Source organism: Apium graveolens, chromosome 7 (genome assembly GCF_009905375.1).
Source record: "Apium graveolens cultivar Ventura chromosome 7, ASM990537v1, whole genome shotgun sequence".
NCBI lineage: Eukaryota > Viridiplantae > Streptophyta > Magnoliopsida > Apiales > Apiaceae > Apium > Apium graveolens.
Window position 1 is genome coordinate 3,810,804 of NC_133653.1, and position 12,354 is coordinate 3,823,157.

Sequence of the window (12,354 nt, forward strand, 5' to 3'; positions counted from 1 at the left end):
CTGTCCTGACCAGCTGCACGAGGAGGAGGACGATCAGTACTAGTACCCAAGTGAGACTTGTGCAAAGCAGCTTCCTCGCCATAATGATGAGTAAAAGTGGTACCAACATAGTTGTTGTTGCTGTTGCGACTCCTCTCATCATGACCATGTTGATGGCTATGATTATTATTACGATTATGGTGATGAATAATTGATGAGTCTTCAAAGGCATTGTTGAAGTCCAGGCTGGGGAGTTTCGTTAGAGTAGATGATGATGATGATGATGATGATGATTTTACGATATTATTATTGTTGGAAGTAATTACCAACGATGGTTTTCTCTCCATGTTAGATGATTTAACAGTAGAATGAGTAGTTGGCAGCTGTTTCACCTGAGCAAAGTCTTGAAAAGTGAGATTAACCGATTCATCAGGGATTCCTGAATACAGCTCCTCCAGCTCTCTTCTTGCCTTGCCCAAAGTTGCTATATCCCCCGCCATATATGTTCAAATTATTATATCTTCAAGTATATATCGGCAATGTGAACCAAGAAACCAAACCAAACGTAACCAGTATAACGTCTACGGAGACTTTTATGTATATATGATGATAGGAATTGTTAGGTATCTGCAATTGAAAGAAAACACAACTGCAGAATCAGGGCACGTCAATTCTATATATAAATCATTCTGATCCATCCTTTGCACGGCTGGCCGGCGTCTTTTATGTTTAAATCCTGGTACTAATTTTTTATAACGCGTCCTGCAATTAGTCAAATCGTAGTACTAATTAATAATTAATCAAATCAAAAGCTTGTTGAAAATATCGATGTGCCCAACAACAACAAGGCCAATGTGCAGCCGGACGGCGGATTTTTCCATCCCCTTTACCTATTTTTGCTAATTTTAATTTTCCCTCCTGTCAATGAAGCTACTACAAACATTAATAAAAGATTACCAAAACTGCCAAAATGTAATGTACAAAGGTTTCAGGTTTTGACTATGATATATGTTTCTGCCTTCTGCTTAAAATTGGAGGGTACATGCCAGGCTTCAGCTTTTGGCACTTTGATAGTTTAAGAACAAAATGTGATGTAATTTCGCTTTTCAACTGCTATAACATTAGCTAAATAACAAAACGGAATTACCAGAATCACAACTCTGAGAAAAATGTACAAACAAAGTAAATAGTACACAGCAGAATTTCAAAACTTCGATTATGAATATTCCTTATTCTCTTGTTTCTCCTGTTCCCCCTCCTCGTCCATAGATGTGACATCTGTTTCTTTCGCCAGGTGCTCCTCATTCTCATCAACAGCTCGGGAGATCAAACAAGCACCAGGTGTTGTGGCTGAATTCCCTCCGGTACAAATCTCAGATGTAAGACTGGCAACATGAACAAGGGATGCTAGGCTCGTTCCTGTCACATCAGCTATTTGTGCATCATCTTCGCGGTTGGGATCACAATTTAAGTCTAAATTCCCCTTGTTGCTAGACACAGCCAAATCCACTTTGACTGCACTTTTTTCATTTTCAGTCTCAGAACCATTCCCATGCAGCAGAGAATACTCAGTTGTCCCGTCTAGTCCCAATTCGCTCTTTGATGGAATCTGAGTCTTCTCTCTGTTAATTTCTGCCTCGCGCTCTATTCGTTTCTTCTTCCGCAGCATAAGGGTTTTAAAGCGACGCTTCACAGTCATGCACACGTTGCATATGCAAGTGGGCTTGTGCTTTCCTTTTCCACTTGGAGGCTGAATGCACACAATGCAAGTGCAGCCAGGGCGATGGCGGGGGTGCCTGGTGGTGATTACTAAAGAAGGCTCGGCAGAGTCTTCAGTGGAATCTCCAAAAACTGCAGCACTTGCCAAGGCATCCAGCCCAGAAGGCTCACATTCTTCCCCGTTCTCCAATAATTTTCTCTTTTTAGTATCTGAAAAACAAAATAAACAGGTTAAGAGGTATAAAAACACAAGATAATATCCAGTTATATGAAAATTCCCCGAGTTCTTTTTGTTAATTAATGTTGAACAAAGATCATTACTTTAGACAGTTCAAAGGACATAGAAGTATAAAGAAATAAGAGGTGCATGCTTTTAATTAAAAGAAGCAGACTTTATGATAGCAAAAATAAGCACCTCTCAATAAAAATCACAACCATTCCACAAATAGAATATCCATGCCTACCAAATATAATTTTTAAGAAGGGTTGCTAACAATTCGCCCCTTTAATTAGGTCAATTTGTACACACGAATCTTAAAGTAAAAAAGTGTATCTCCTTGCCTATGCTGTTTTTCTTTTTAACATTCATTTAGTACAATCTAATTCTTTTTAAAAATTTGTACTTGTTATACCTTGCCATACTTACGAATTCCGGGTAAATGTATATTATTGTTTGAAACAACTGAGAAAGTGACCTGTTCTGCGAACTAATGTTACACATATAAACTGAAAAATTTCCCAGTTTCCCAGCCAAATCCAACCAAAATCTATAAATACAGCGAGGAAAAAATTGAAATTAACTGAAAAAGGGATTGGGATGTACAACGGACAAATTTAAAGGGCATAGAGATACGAAAACTTTCTTCGCAGGTTTATGTGTCCATTTGAACAAACTTAAAAGGGCCAGTGTTTTAATAAACCTAATAGAATTGTGTTAAGGTTTTTAAATCACAAACTAAAAAATTACTAAATATTATTAATTACATGAAGTTCCATATTATTTTCTTTTTCACAGTACTGCTGAAGTATGGACATAGAACTATAAAATAAACTAAATTAATCAAAATTAATATATTTACAAGTCATTACTCTCCCAAAGATTCACTCGGGTCGTCTACGTTTATGCAAAATGAAAATTTACAAACCAAATGTGTTTAGCGCCTAATTTGTGCTCAGCTCATCATTGCTCTATTGCTTACTTAGTTCCAAGGTTAAAAGATTAAATGACTCATTTTATAAGTAAATGTGGAATGATGAGAACAAAACTAAAACTAAAACATATACGAACAAAGAAAGAAAATAATAACTAAGAAAAATATTGTAGTTCGGTAGACCAGAAAACTTGTGTTGCCGTGTGTTATTTATATGCATCATTTCTTATGTTTTATAGAACCTTCCAAAGTCTCAACTCTAAGATCTAGCCTCTGAGGGGAGGCTTATGGACCAACCCGCCATCCTTCACATCAAATAAAGAATTTTTTGATATGAGTTACACATCCTGGCAGATGCTTGCTGACAATTAGACAAGACTTTAAGGACGGCCCCCAAAAACTAACCATGACATAATTAACGGGTATTAATTTGCAGTCAACATGGAGAGTAAAATCCAAAGAGGAAAGACTTAGATACTGGCATCCCTAGAGTCTTAGACATAGTACATGTCAGAAGCTAAATACAGCATTTTTTTGTACAAATTAAAAATAGGAATATGCCATGTACTGAAGATGGATGGAGTATAGTAATTCTTAGAGATTTGTTTTATCATGGTACCTCTAAAACAGCTTTCCAGCTTCTTCGGATCCATCTCATCAGGAGCAGAACATGAACATCTGTGAAATACAAGAGATATAATACACCGTTTTATAATTATTTTCTTAAAAAAAGGAAGAAGTAAAGGTCATCTATTTTGGGAAGGTAAAACAAGCATACTTCCCGCAATCACATTGAAAGTCTCAATTAAAAGTAGATTTTTTCGGCAAAAAGAGTAACACAACCAAACTGATCATGATGGTACAGGAAGATGCAATTCTCAAATTTGATTATCGTAATTATATTGTCATGTCATCAATCCTATACCAAAATCACTTTCTTGAAGAAGAAAGTATGAAGTAGAATTGGAACCTTAAGTCTAACATGTACAAGTATGCAGACATAATTTTGATAGTGAGAAGGGAGTATAGTATCAACTATCAAGTAGCCAAATGTAAGGTAAGAACTAACCTGTTCAAATCCCATATATTGTCAGAGCATATCCAAATTGAAGGAAGAAGAACATCAGCAGGAAGCCTTCGCCATTTGTAGCAATCATCACACTGAGCCCACTGTTCCTTCTCCCTGAATAATAAGGCTTGACATATTCATTAACACAAGAATACTCTTTATTTACACAGATGTACGTGTATGGGAAGTATGAAATGATACAGTAATATAGGATAACGAGTAACATGCAACATTGTAAGCATGACTTAACACTAAATATCAAAGCCTATAATCATCTGGACAACAATGTTCAGGCTTAGGCTTAATGACGTCTCTGTAATTCAGTATCAAGAAATAATATTGATAGGCAATCATATTTCATTTCTTCTAAATAAAAGATTACGACTACCTATGATCAACACTTCACCCAGAATTTCCATCCACTGTCTCTACTTCTTTTAGAATTCTATAAATTCCGCATAACAAAGAAACTTACCCAGATTCTCGAGCTGTGAATATAGTCTTCTTTCCAAATACTGGTGGGTCCTAAAACAAGTGATCAAGATAAATTTCAAAAAATCTTGAAAAAGAGGTCTCAACTAAAAACTTGTACAAGATCATACTATAAAATTCCCCAGTGCCATGTAATCAAATGGATGCTATTAGCATTCAGCTCTGAATTGTAGAGCAATAGTTTTAGCGTAGATAAGTAAGGGTAATTCAACATAAGCTAAATACACAGTATAAGCAAAAGAAAACTTGTACATTATGAACTCAACGCACAAAGAAACTTGTACATTGTGATCCGTGGTTAATAGATATATAAAAAACTAGTATATACCTATCGCAGGTATAAGACACATCATATATGCATTATAGTGTAATCCTCATGCATCAGTATGTTTCAAAAGAATTTCTGATAAATAATAAAAAATAACTATTAACGTAATAGAATTTGGCCTAGCTTGTTTTTCCGGCGCCCCTATTTAGTGATGTGCATGTTTAATGTAGAAGGTTACAGATTCGGGAAAGAGGTACAGGCTTAAAAAATTGTAGCTTCTCATGGTTATTTTGGCCGGTTGATCTTTCCTATTTTATTATGGTAGGTTCAACTCCCGTTACATTAAAACTCCTAGAAAGTCTTTCGAACATTAAATAGAAGAGCATGCTGGGTGAACCAAATTGCAGGTGGTAGGCGTTGGACCAAAATACAGAAAAACTTAGTTCAAACATACAAGAACCAACTCCTGACCTGCTTAAGTTGACAGGGAATAAGCCTGGCAACATTTTTAAACTCTTAATATGTCAATACTTACATCATATTCTTCAAACTCATGGTTGTCAACCATAACAATAGTTGGCTTTGCACTGGGGCATGGACGGAGCAATTCCTGTGCTTCTTCCCATGTAATCTGCAACTCATTAGCATCTTCATTATGCATTAAAAGCCTCTTGCTTTTGGAACCAATTATTCGCGACTTCTTCTTTTCTGGTTGCCCAGTCTGCTGTTGTGTTGATTCCCCATTTATCTGGCCTTGTTGCTCTTCCTTTCTCATCCAGTCAAAAGCATCCTACTTGGTCAAAGTTAGGTATCCAACCACAGGAGTCAAGTTAACAATTCAAGAATGCCAATAATATAACGATCCAGAGCAACTACTTACTGTAGGAGTAGGTTGGTCAACTTTAACAGCAGAAACGAAATCATCTGCAGTACCGCCGCTGTTAGGAAGCGTAGGAGTTGAGCCGTCCTGTAAATGTGTCCATATAAACCATGCTTCATTAGTAACACATCAAAAGAAAGCAATTCCAGCAAGAGAAAAGCTTGATCCTACTGATGCCAAACCTGCATGTCAACTGAGTTTGCTGCCTTGCGACACCCCATGACTAGCATTCCTTCAGGATCAATCCTACTAAAGGTCACTGAAATATAGGAAAATAAAAGTTAGAAAAAATAGCTCATATAAAAGAATGAAAACAGGACAATGAACTTGATATTCGTATAAGAAAAAAGTTGAGGATGTCCAATCATCTAAAATCTTTGTACAAAATATTCTTTTTAACAAGCATAGAAACAATTATGCACTATCAACTTTCAGCAATCTGCAAAAACAGGAAACTGGATAATTATGCGACTAGCACTCGTTTCAAGCACAACTAAACATGTATAACTTCAACTCACATATGCCTCTAAAACTAAATATTTTTAGGTATTAAGCCATACCAACAGAACCTGGAAGAAGGTTAATAATTAATTATCAATTCAATACATAGTTTTCGAACAAAAAGAAAGGATGCTTTTTTCTTAACAAAATTCATTAAAATAATGATACAGCGTCCCAAAGACGAGAACAGAGACATATATAGCATGAGCAGAGACACCTACCAGAACTCATGGTGAGGTGAGTGTCACTGAGTGGAAAAATAAAAGACGAATAATAGATAAAAGGGAGATTGGAATATTCCACTGTTAGAAAAAGTACTTCAAATTCTATACTTGAAACAGTACTGACTTGGAATGGTCATATATACTTCTAAATAAATTTCAAAAGCATGATATACCACAATATAGAAAGAAAAAAAATTCAAAAAAAAAACTTTAGGGGATGCGTCCTACTAACGAATTAGGAGTATTGTTATGACCATTAAGAACAAAGAACAATTTGGACTTAGTACTCCAAAGATAGAAAATTTATGTTTCATGAATCGATACTCCAAGTGTATAAGAGTAATGGTGGTAGACAACCTAAACTATAGCATCAGAAATAGAATTTCCAGCTTATAAGAGTAACTAATTTTAAATACTAACTAATGACTAATGAAAGGACAGATAGAACTAGTTGTCGTGCAGTAAATCATAAGATTGGTTTATACCTGTATCACCAGCTTGTAGTTGCATATTTTGTATACAGGGAGTAACCCCCTCCAAGACATACATCCGACTGTTATTATTGGGCCAAAATCTGAACTGAAAAGTCCACTCTTTTCCCTTGATATCTTTCATCCTTATAGGCACACCCTCAGACTGATTAATAGGAGGAAAATATGCCTGCACTGATAAACCATTAGCAGTGATTTACCGGAAGTAAGTAATAAACAAAAGAGAAGAGAAGACTTACCTCAGCACATGCCTTTGGCAGGACCAAACGCCCGATTCGACCAGCATCACTAGCACTAAGAACTTTCTCAAATAATGGCACTATGGTGGAATTCAAACTTGAAAATAAAAAATTAAGGTGCGACAATTCAAAAAGCTATGGATTGAGAACACTAACAGTATATGAAAAAAGCCAACTTCAACAACCAAAAAATATACTGTATAATGAAGGATACTCTCCACAAATTTTCTCCAGCTCCTGGTCTGTAATTCGAGGCCAATATCGGGGAAGTAGCTGACTTCGGCCACGCCCTTCCACAGGAGGTCTGGCAACCCGCGTCTGAGAAACTGATCCATTACTTCCCTGTGCTCTTACGGCGATGCCAGATTTAGACGACTTGGGTAGAATTTGGCGTGACCTTTGACCTTGTTGAAAGGGAGGAACTTTGCTCTTTTCTCTTCCTTCAACAACTTCACCAGGTGACAGTTGCAAAGCAGTTGAAGTACTTAAGGGTGCACCAAAAGAGAAATTCAAGGAAGGCTGAGCAAGTGACTCGTAAATATCTTTCGGCCCTTGTGGTTGTGGATTAGCATCTTGCTTCGAAGTAATGGAGAATTGATTAGACTGTTGGGAGAGATGTGAAATTCCAAGGCCAGCTTCCCCTCTAGGAAGCATGCTTACTGCTTTCTTTGTTTGCACACTAGACAACTTCAGTTCACCCTTTTGAGAAGGTAAGAAGAGGTTATGTCCATTGGGCTTACTTTCCTCCATATTTTTGCTCAACTTCATAAGCTCTCCCTTGGTAACAATGTTTCCCTCTGTATACTTTTCAATGATAGAGGATTGTGGATCGCAGATTGCTGCCAGTGTGCCTAGTCCGCCAAAAATATCATCACTTGGAGTCTGCATGGACAAATATTAGTAGCATCTAAGACACAGCAAGTGTAGTAAAAAAGCTACAGAACTCCATATTTAAAAAACCTAACAAATGGTTTAAAATACAAACTGACCAGACCAATGTGCCTAATTTCATATAGTAGTTTAAACCGGTTACATAACAACTCATTAGTAAACTATCTGAATTTGATAAAACAAAATCCTTTTATGCTTTTTGAGGATAAAGATGACAAGATAGTTCAGGTAGGTAGCTCGGAGTTAATTTGGATCAGATTTCGGATCAATCTATATTTGTCGAACGACTGAAGGAAAAGTTTAGGTATAAATCTTGTGGAGAAGTTACATTTGAATGAAGGAACACCCTAGGGAAAATGCAAAAGGTTGCAAAAAAATAACTTTCATGAAGCAAAAACAAAGCAAAACAAGTTAATTTAAATGAATTTTAAGAGGAGCTTCTAATGATTTAGTGGTTGCATCCTTATAGGCAGTTCAATTTCTTTTCCTGATACCATACCCATAAATTGTAGTAAAAAGAAAAAGGAAAACAGCCACAGATAGATGAAAATGATGGGCCAGGACGCGAATGAAGCCACCTGGTTATTATGAAGTTTTCCATTGTTTAAAGAAAAAGTTATACTAACTCATAGTGTGAATTGAGTTTGAATCTTGTTATCATTAACATGTTTTACGAAATTCAGTTCGCTTATGCCCCAAGTTATATGACACGAAAAGTTCCAAGTTATATGACACAAGAAAACACGAACACTTAAGTCACTGGACCCGCCGATAGCATGAAACAATCCAATATCAGGTCTAGTCAATTGACCCATCCATAAGCAAACACCGGTCAAGCTTCTCAACCGCAATGTTAACATAAAAAGAAGTTACACTGAGTGGGCACTGGAAAGTGGAAACATTTGTACCATGCACAATTCAATGCCTCAATTTACTGTTCAATCCATTAATCTAAAATCCCACTAGTGAATGGATTAAATAACAAGTCAGACTCATCGGCACAAAACTCAAAAAGGCATTCCCGATAGAATGAATTCTTATGCCCTATGCCTTAATGGCAACAGAAATGATTAAGGTGTAAAAAACAAATCAAATTATCCAGTAAAGTCAACATAAAGAAATTAAAGCATTTATCAACATTAGCAATCCAAAATCTCAAATAATCTATCATCTGTGCATCCAGACAGATAGACCAATAATCTGTAGCTATCTATTCATCCTTCCATTAGAGAAACCAGTCTACAAACCTTTTCCCTCTAATGGGTAAGCTGTTGTGTCTTGAGTTTAAGCATCATTGATGTATTATATTATACATAAACATATATATAACTTCAGATACTCCAACTTTAAAATTAAGCAAAAAAAAAATTTTTGTTCATCATTTGACTTTCATAGCCCGCTACCACTGACTATTCCAAGTGCTTTCTAGAGTTCTGATCCATGACATGTAACTATTGCATGAACTTTACTCATGCATTGATGATTGACCACAGACCACAAATACCCAAGTAAGTCCGCATTAGCTCAAGAGTTAATTCTACGCTCATTAAATGGTCAGTCTCGAATGCTACTGATTTAGTTCAGATTCGATCCAAGTATAGAGTAATAATAGTCATTAAGTTATATTCCAGAAGATATGCTATATCAGGTCCATATTTCCATTTTTGGGTACCCAAAGGCATTGAATTACCTACTGCGCTCACACGATTATTATGCTAGAAAAAAACATAAGTAAAGCTGAATTAGTTTTTCCTGAAATAAGTTGAGCTGAATCATAAAGATAGTATTATCACTAATTTTTCCTGAAGTGCAGGATTCGATAAACACTTACCTGAATTTGTCTTATCAGCTGAGTTTCTGAAAATTTTATGCAGCTTAAACATCCTACACCTCCAAAATCCAGGTAGTCGTGCAAAGATTTTGATATGATGCATCCGCAATGAATATTCTGTCGTACCAAATTCCAATAGGCTCAATAAAGTATATAAGTGAATAGAAATAACAACCAGTTGGACTTAAGTAGATTCTGTTGTCACCTTTCCACAAAATTTGCAGTCCCTCCATCCAGATTCTTCCCGGTGGAATGTTTCACAAAAAACTGAATTCTCATAAGCCGATCTAGAGGCCATTTCAAGTAAAGCACAAAATAAATAAAATCAATATGTGAACAGTTGGTCTATGCTTTAACAAATTTCTAATAGACAATATGGCATGGCAGGAAAAAATTTAAAAAGATGCATGCTACTGCATTGCATGCAGTCCGAGAAACTTAAATTTAATAATGAGATAATGATTGGAACTTCGACAAAATATATGGACACTACAAAATTTTGAAATTCTATTACACTATACACAATTTACAACTACAAAAACATACTATCCATTAAGCACGTCAATCAGAACCGTGCAAGCATGAAATTAACAAAGATGCTATTTAAAGATGATTATATAGGCGAAATGTTTCAGTTCCTGTCACATCAGCGACAACTTTTGGCAAGCGTAGCATAAACTTGTAGTTAATGCAAGCACGCATTCAGTATGAATTTTGAAGTTTGAAACAAATATAGAAGGTAAACTATAAAGAACCAAAACTGCCATTGTCCAAACTGCTTTGATTATACATCCATGTTACTATCCGTAAAATTTAGAATGCTAACTAGCTCAAACACAATTATTCTTGTAAACTCGATTGTTCTTAAAAAAACACAAATATTTGAAAGCGAAATTGTGGGGCGTGTTAAAGTAATAGTATGATTCAGGTTAGTTTGTTGTTCGTATAATTGAGCTTAAAAATAGAAAAAAGGCACATGTAAATTGATTATATAAAAAAGAAATAATAACAGGGGGAAATAAATCCCTAGATTTCGGAGAGGATGAGGAAAATAAAAGGGAAAGCGAAAAAAACGGGGCAGGATAAGATTAGGGAAGGAAATAAAATGGAAATTACCCGCAATTGTAACAAAGAGTAGCAAGTCCACTTGATTTCAACACCCAGCCTTTCTTCCATTCACCAGACGACGTCGTAGCTTTGCAAGCTTCGTTCATGCAAATATTACTATTATTTGAGGACTCCATTTAGATTTAGTCAAATCAATTTAATCCCCCTCCTGTAAAACAAATCTAATCATCGGTCAGTATATTTATTATATATAGATCGATTCAGAGAAATTGGGGGAGACACGAGTTTTATTAAGATGAAAGGGAAGAGCATAAGAGGCTGATTAAAACTTTTAAAATAAAATAACCTAGAGATATAGAGATCGGTGTGTGTTGGGGGAAGGGGCGCATTCACATTTCACAAGGGGGTGGAGGTGCAGTAGATGGATACAAAGTCGTCTTTGAGAGAGAGAGAGAGAGAGAGAGAGTAATTGCTCGATCTCTAGAGTCAAATTAATTGGAGAGAGAGAGAGAGAGAGAGAGAGAGCGAGAGAGAGAGGTTGTTGAATTATTACGGCTAAGGTGCAGCAGCGGCAGCAGCTTAAGTTGCTGGCGGTGGATGTACAGATGCCTATTGTTTTTTCTGTATATAAGAAAGAGGAGTTCACAAACATAACATAACTATTATTATTATTATATTTTTATTATTTTTATTATTATTATGAATAAACACATTTACTACCTCCCTATATTACCACTATGCACTCAACTAAATTTATAAATATATATATATACATTTTTTATTATATAGTAGTTTATAAATATGTGTGCATGCAAAAGAAAATGGATAAAAGATGAGATGAACAAAATGCATGCACTGCACGACATGTCCAAGGTCATGAGTCATGACTCATCTCATCTTTCTCTCTTCTCGTTTTGGACACCTTTGCACCCCCGACCGACCCTGGTTTCTAGATTCCACGGTTTCATCATTTCAGTTTTTACACTAAAATTAATATTTCCTTCTTTTTATTTTACCTTTTTATTTTGATTACATTTCACATCTAAATGCCGATAATTTTATTTTACAATCTAATAATATATACACAAAATGATTTACTATAATTTCTAGTTAATTAAACAAAATTTATTAAATACAATTGACAGCAATTTTTGAATGTTCAACTAATTTTAATATTCTCTAAGATTTCATTTATAAAACTCATACCTCCGAGCATGTGATATCAGAAATTAAATCTGAATTTCATACTTGTTGAACCTCATTTATAATTCTTAATGTTAAAATTAAAGAGATAAATAATAATATTTTATTATGATGATCATAACGTAATAAAATAATGCATGTCTCAATATTTTTATAAACAATTCTTATAAACTAAATTATCAGGATAATCATAATATAAGGTATCCCTAATATTTCACCCTCAAATTTACATTATTAATCTGTGAGATTTATTTAAGACATGAATGGAAAACATAAAATTTAATGAGTTTTGGTCAGAATAACTCAGTTTAGTAATTCAAACTGAAGTATAAACATATTTCAAATGAG

At 35.3% G+C, this 12,354-nt stretch overlaps 1 protein-coding gene across 3 annotated transcripts; it reads right to left on the minus strand.

Moving 5' to 3' along the window:
• Positions 1-952: 952 nt before the first annotated feature.
• Positions 953-11,482, minus strand: LOC141671045 (B3 domain-containing transcription repressor VAL1-like). 3 transcript variants are annotated; one of them, XM_074477127.1, is made up of 14 exons: positions 11,357-11,482; positions 10,852-11,011; positions 9,941-10,022; positions 9,736-9,852; positions 7,228-7,895; positions 7,014-7,110; positions 6,769-6,943; positions 5,741-5,817; positions 5,559-5,645; positions 5,214-5,468; positions 4,394-4,443; positions 3,919-4,032; positions 3,469-3,527; positions 953-1,908 (listed from the first exon to the last, which is right to left on the minus strand). In XM_074477127.1, exons 2-14 carry the CDS (start codon positions 10,977-10,979, stop codon positions 1,196-1,198), a joined length of 2,622 nt encoding a protein of 873 aa, XP_074333228.1. In that variant the 5' UTR covers positions 10,980-11,011; positions 11,357-11,482; the 3' UTR covers positions 953-1,195. The 3 variants fall into 3 exon arrangements, with proteins under 3 accessions (XP_074333228.1, XP_074333225.1, XP_074333227.1); XM_074477124.1 differs by having other exon boundaries at positions 11,150-11,436; XM_074477126.1 differs by having other exon boundaries at positions 10,852-11,024; positions 11,150-11,436.
• Between the last annotated feature and the right edge of the window lie 872 nt (positions 11,483-12,354).

Coding starts and splice junctions, on each gene's coding strand:
- LOC141671045 (XM_074477127.1), bottom strand. CDS start 10,979: ATGGAGTCCTCAAATAATAGTAATATTTGCATGAACGAAGCTTGCAAA. Junction 7,111..7,227: donor CTGGAGAAAATTTGTGGAGA/GTATCCTTCATT, acceptor TTTATTTTCAAG/TTTGAATTCCACCATAGTGC. Junction 3,528..3,918: donor AATATATGGGATTTGAACAG/GTTAGTTCTTAC, acceptor TGTATTTCACAG/ATGTTCATGTTCTGCTCCTG.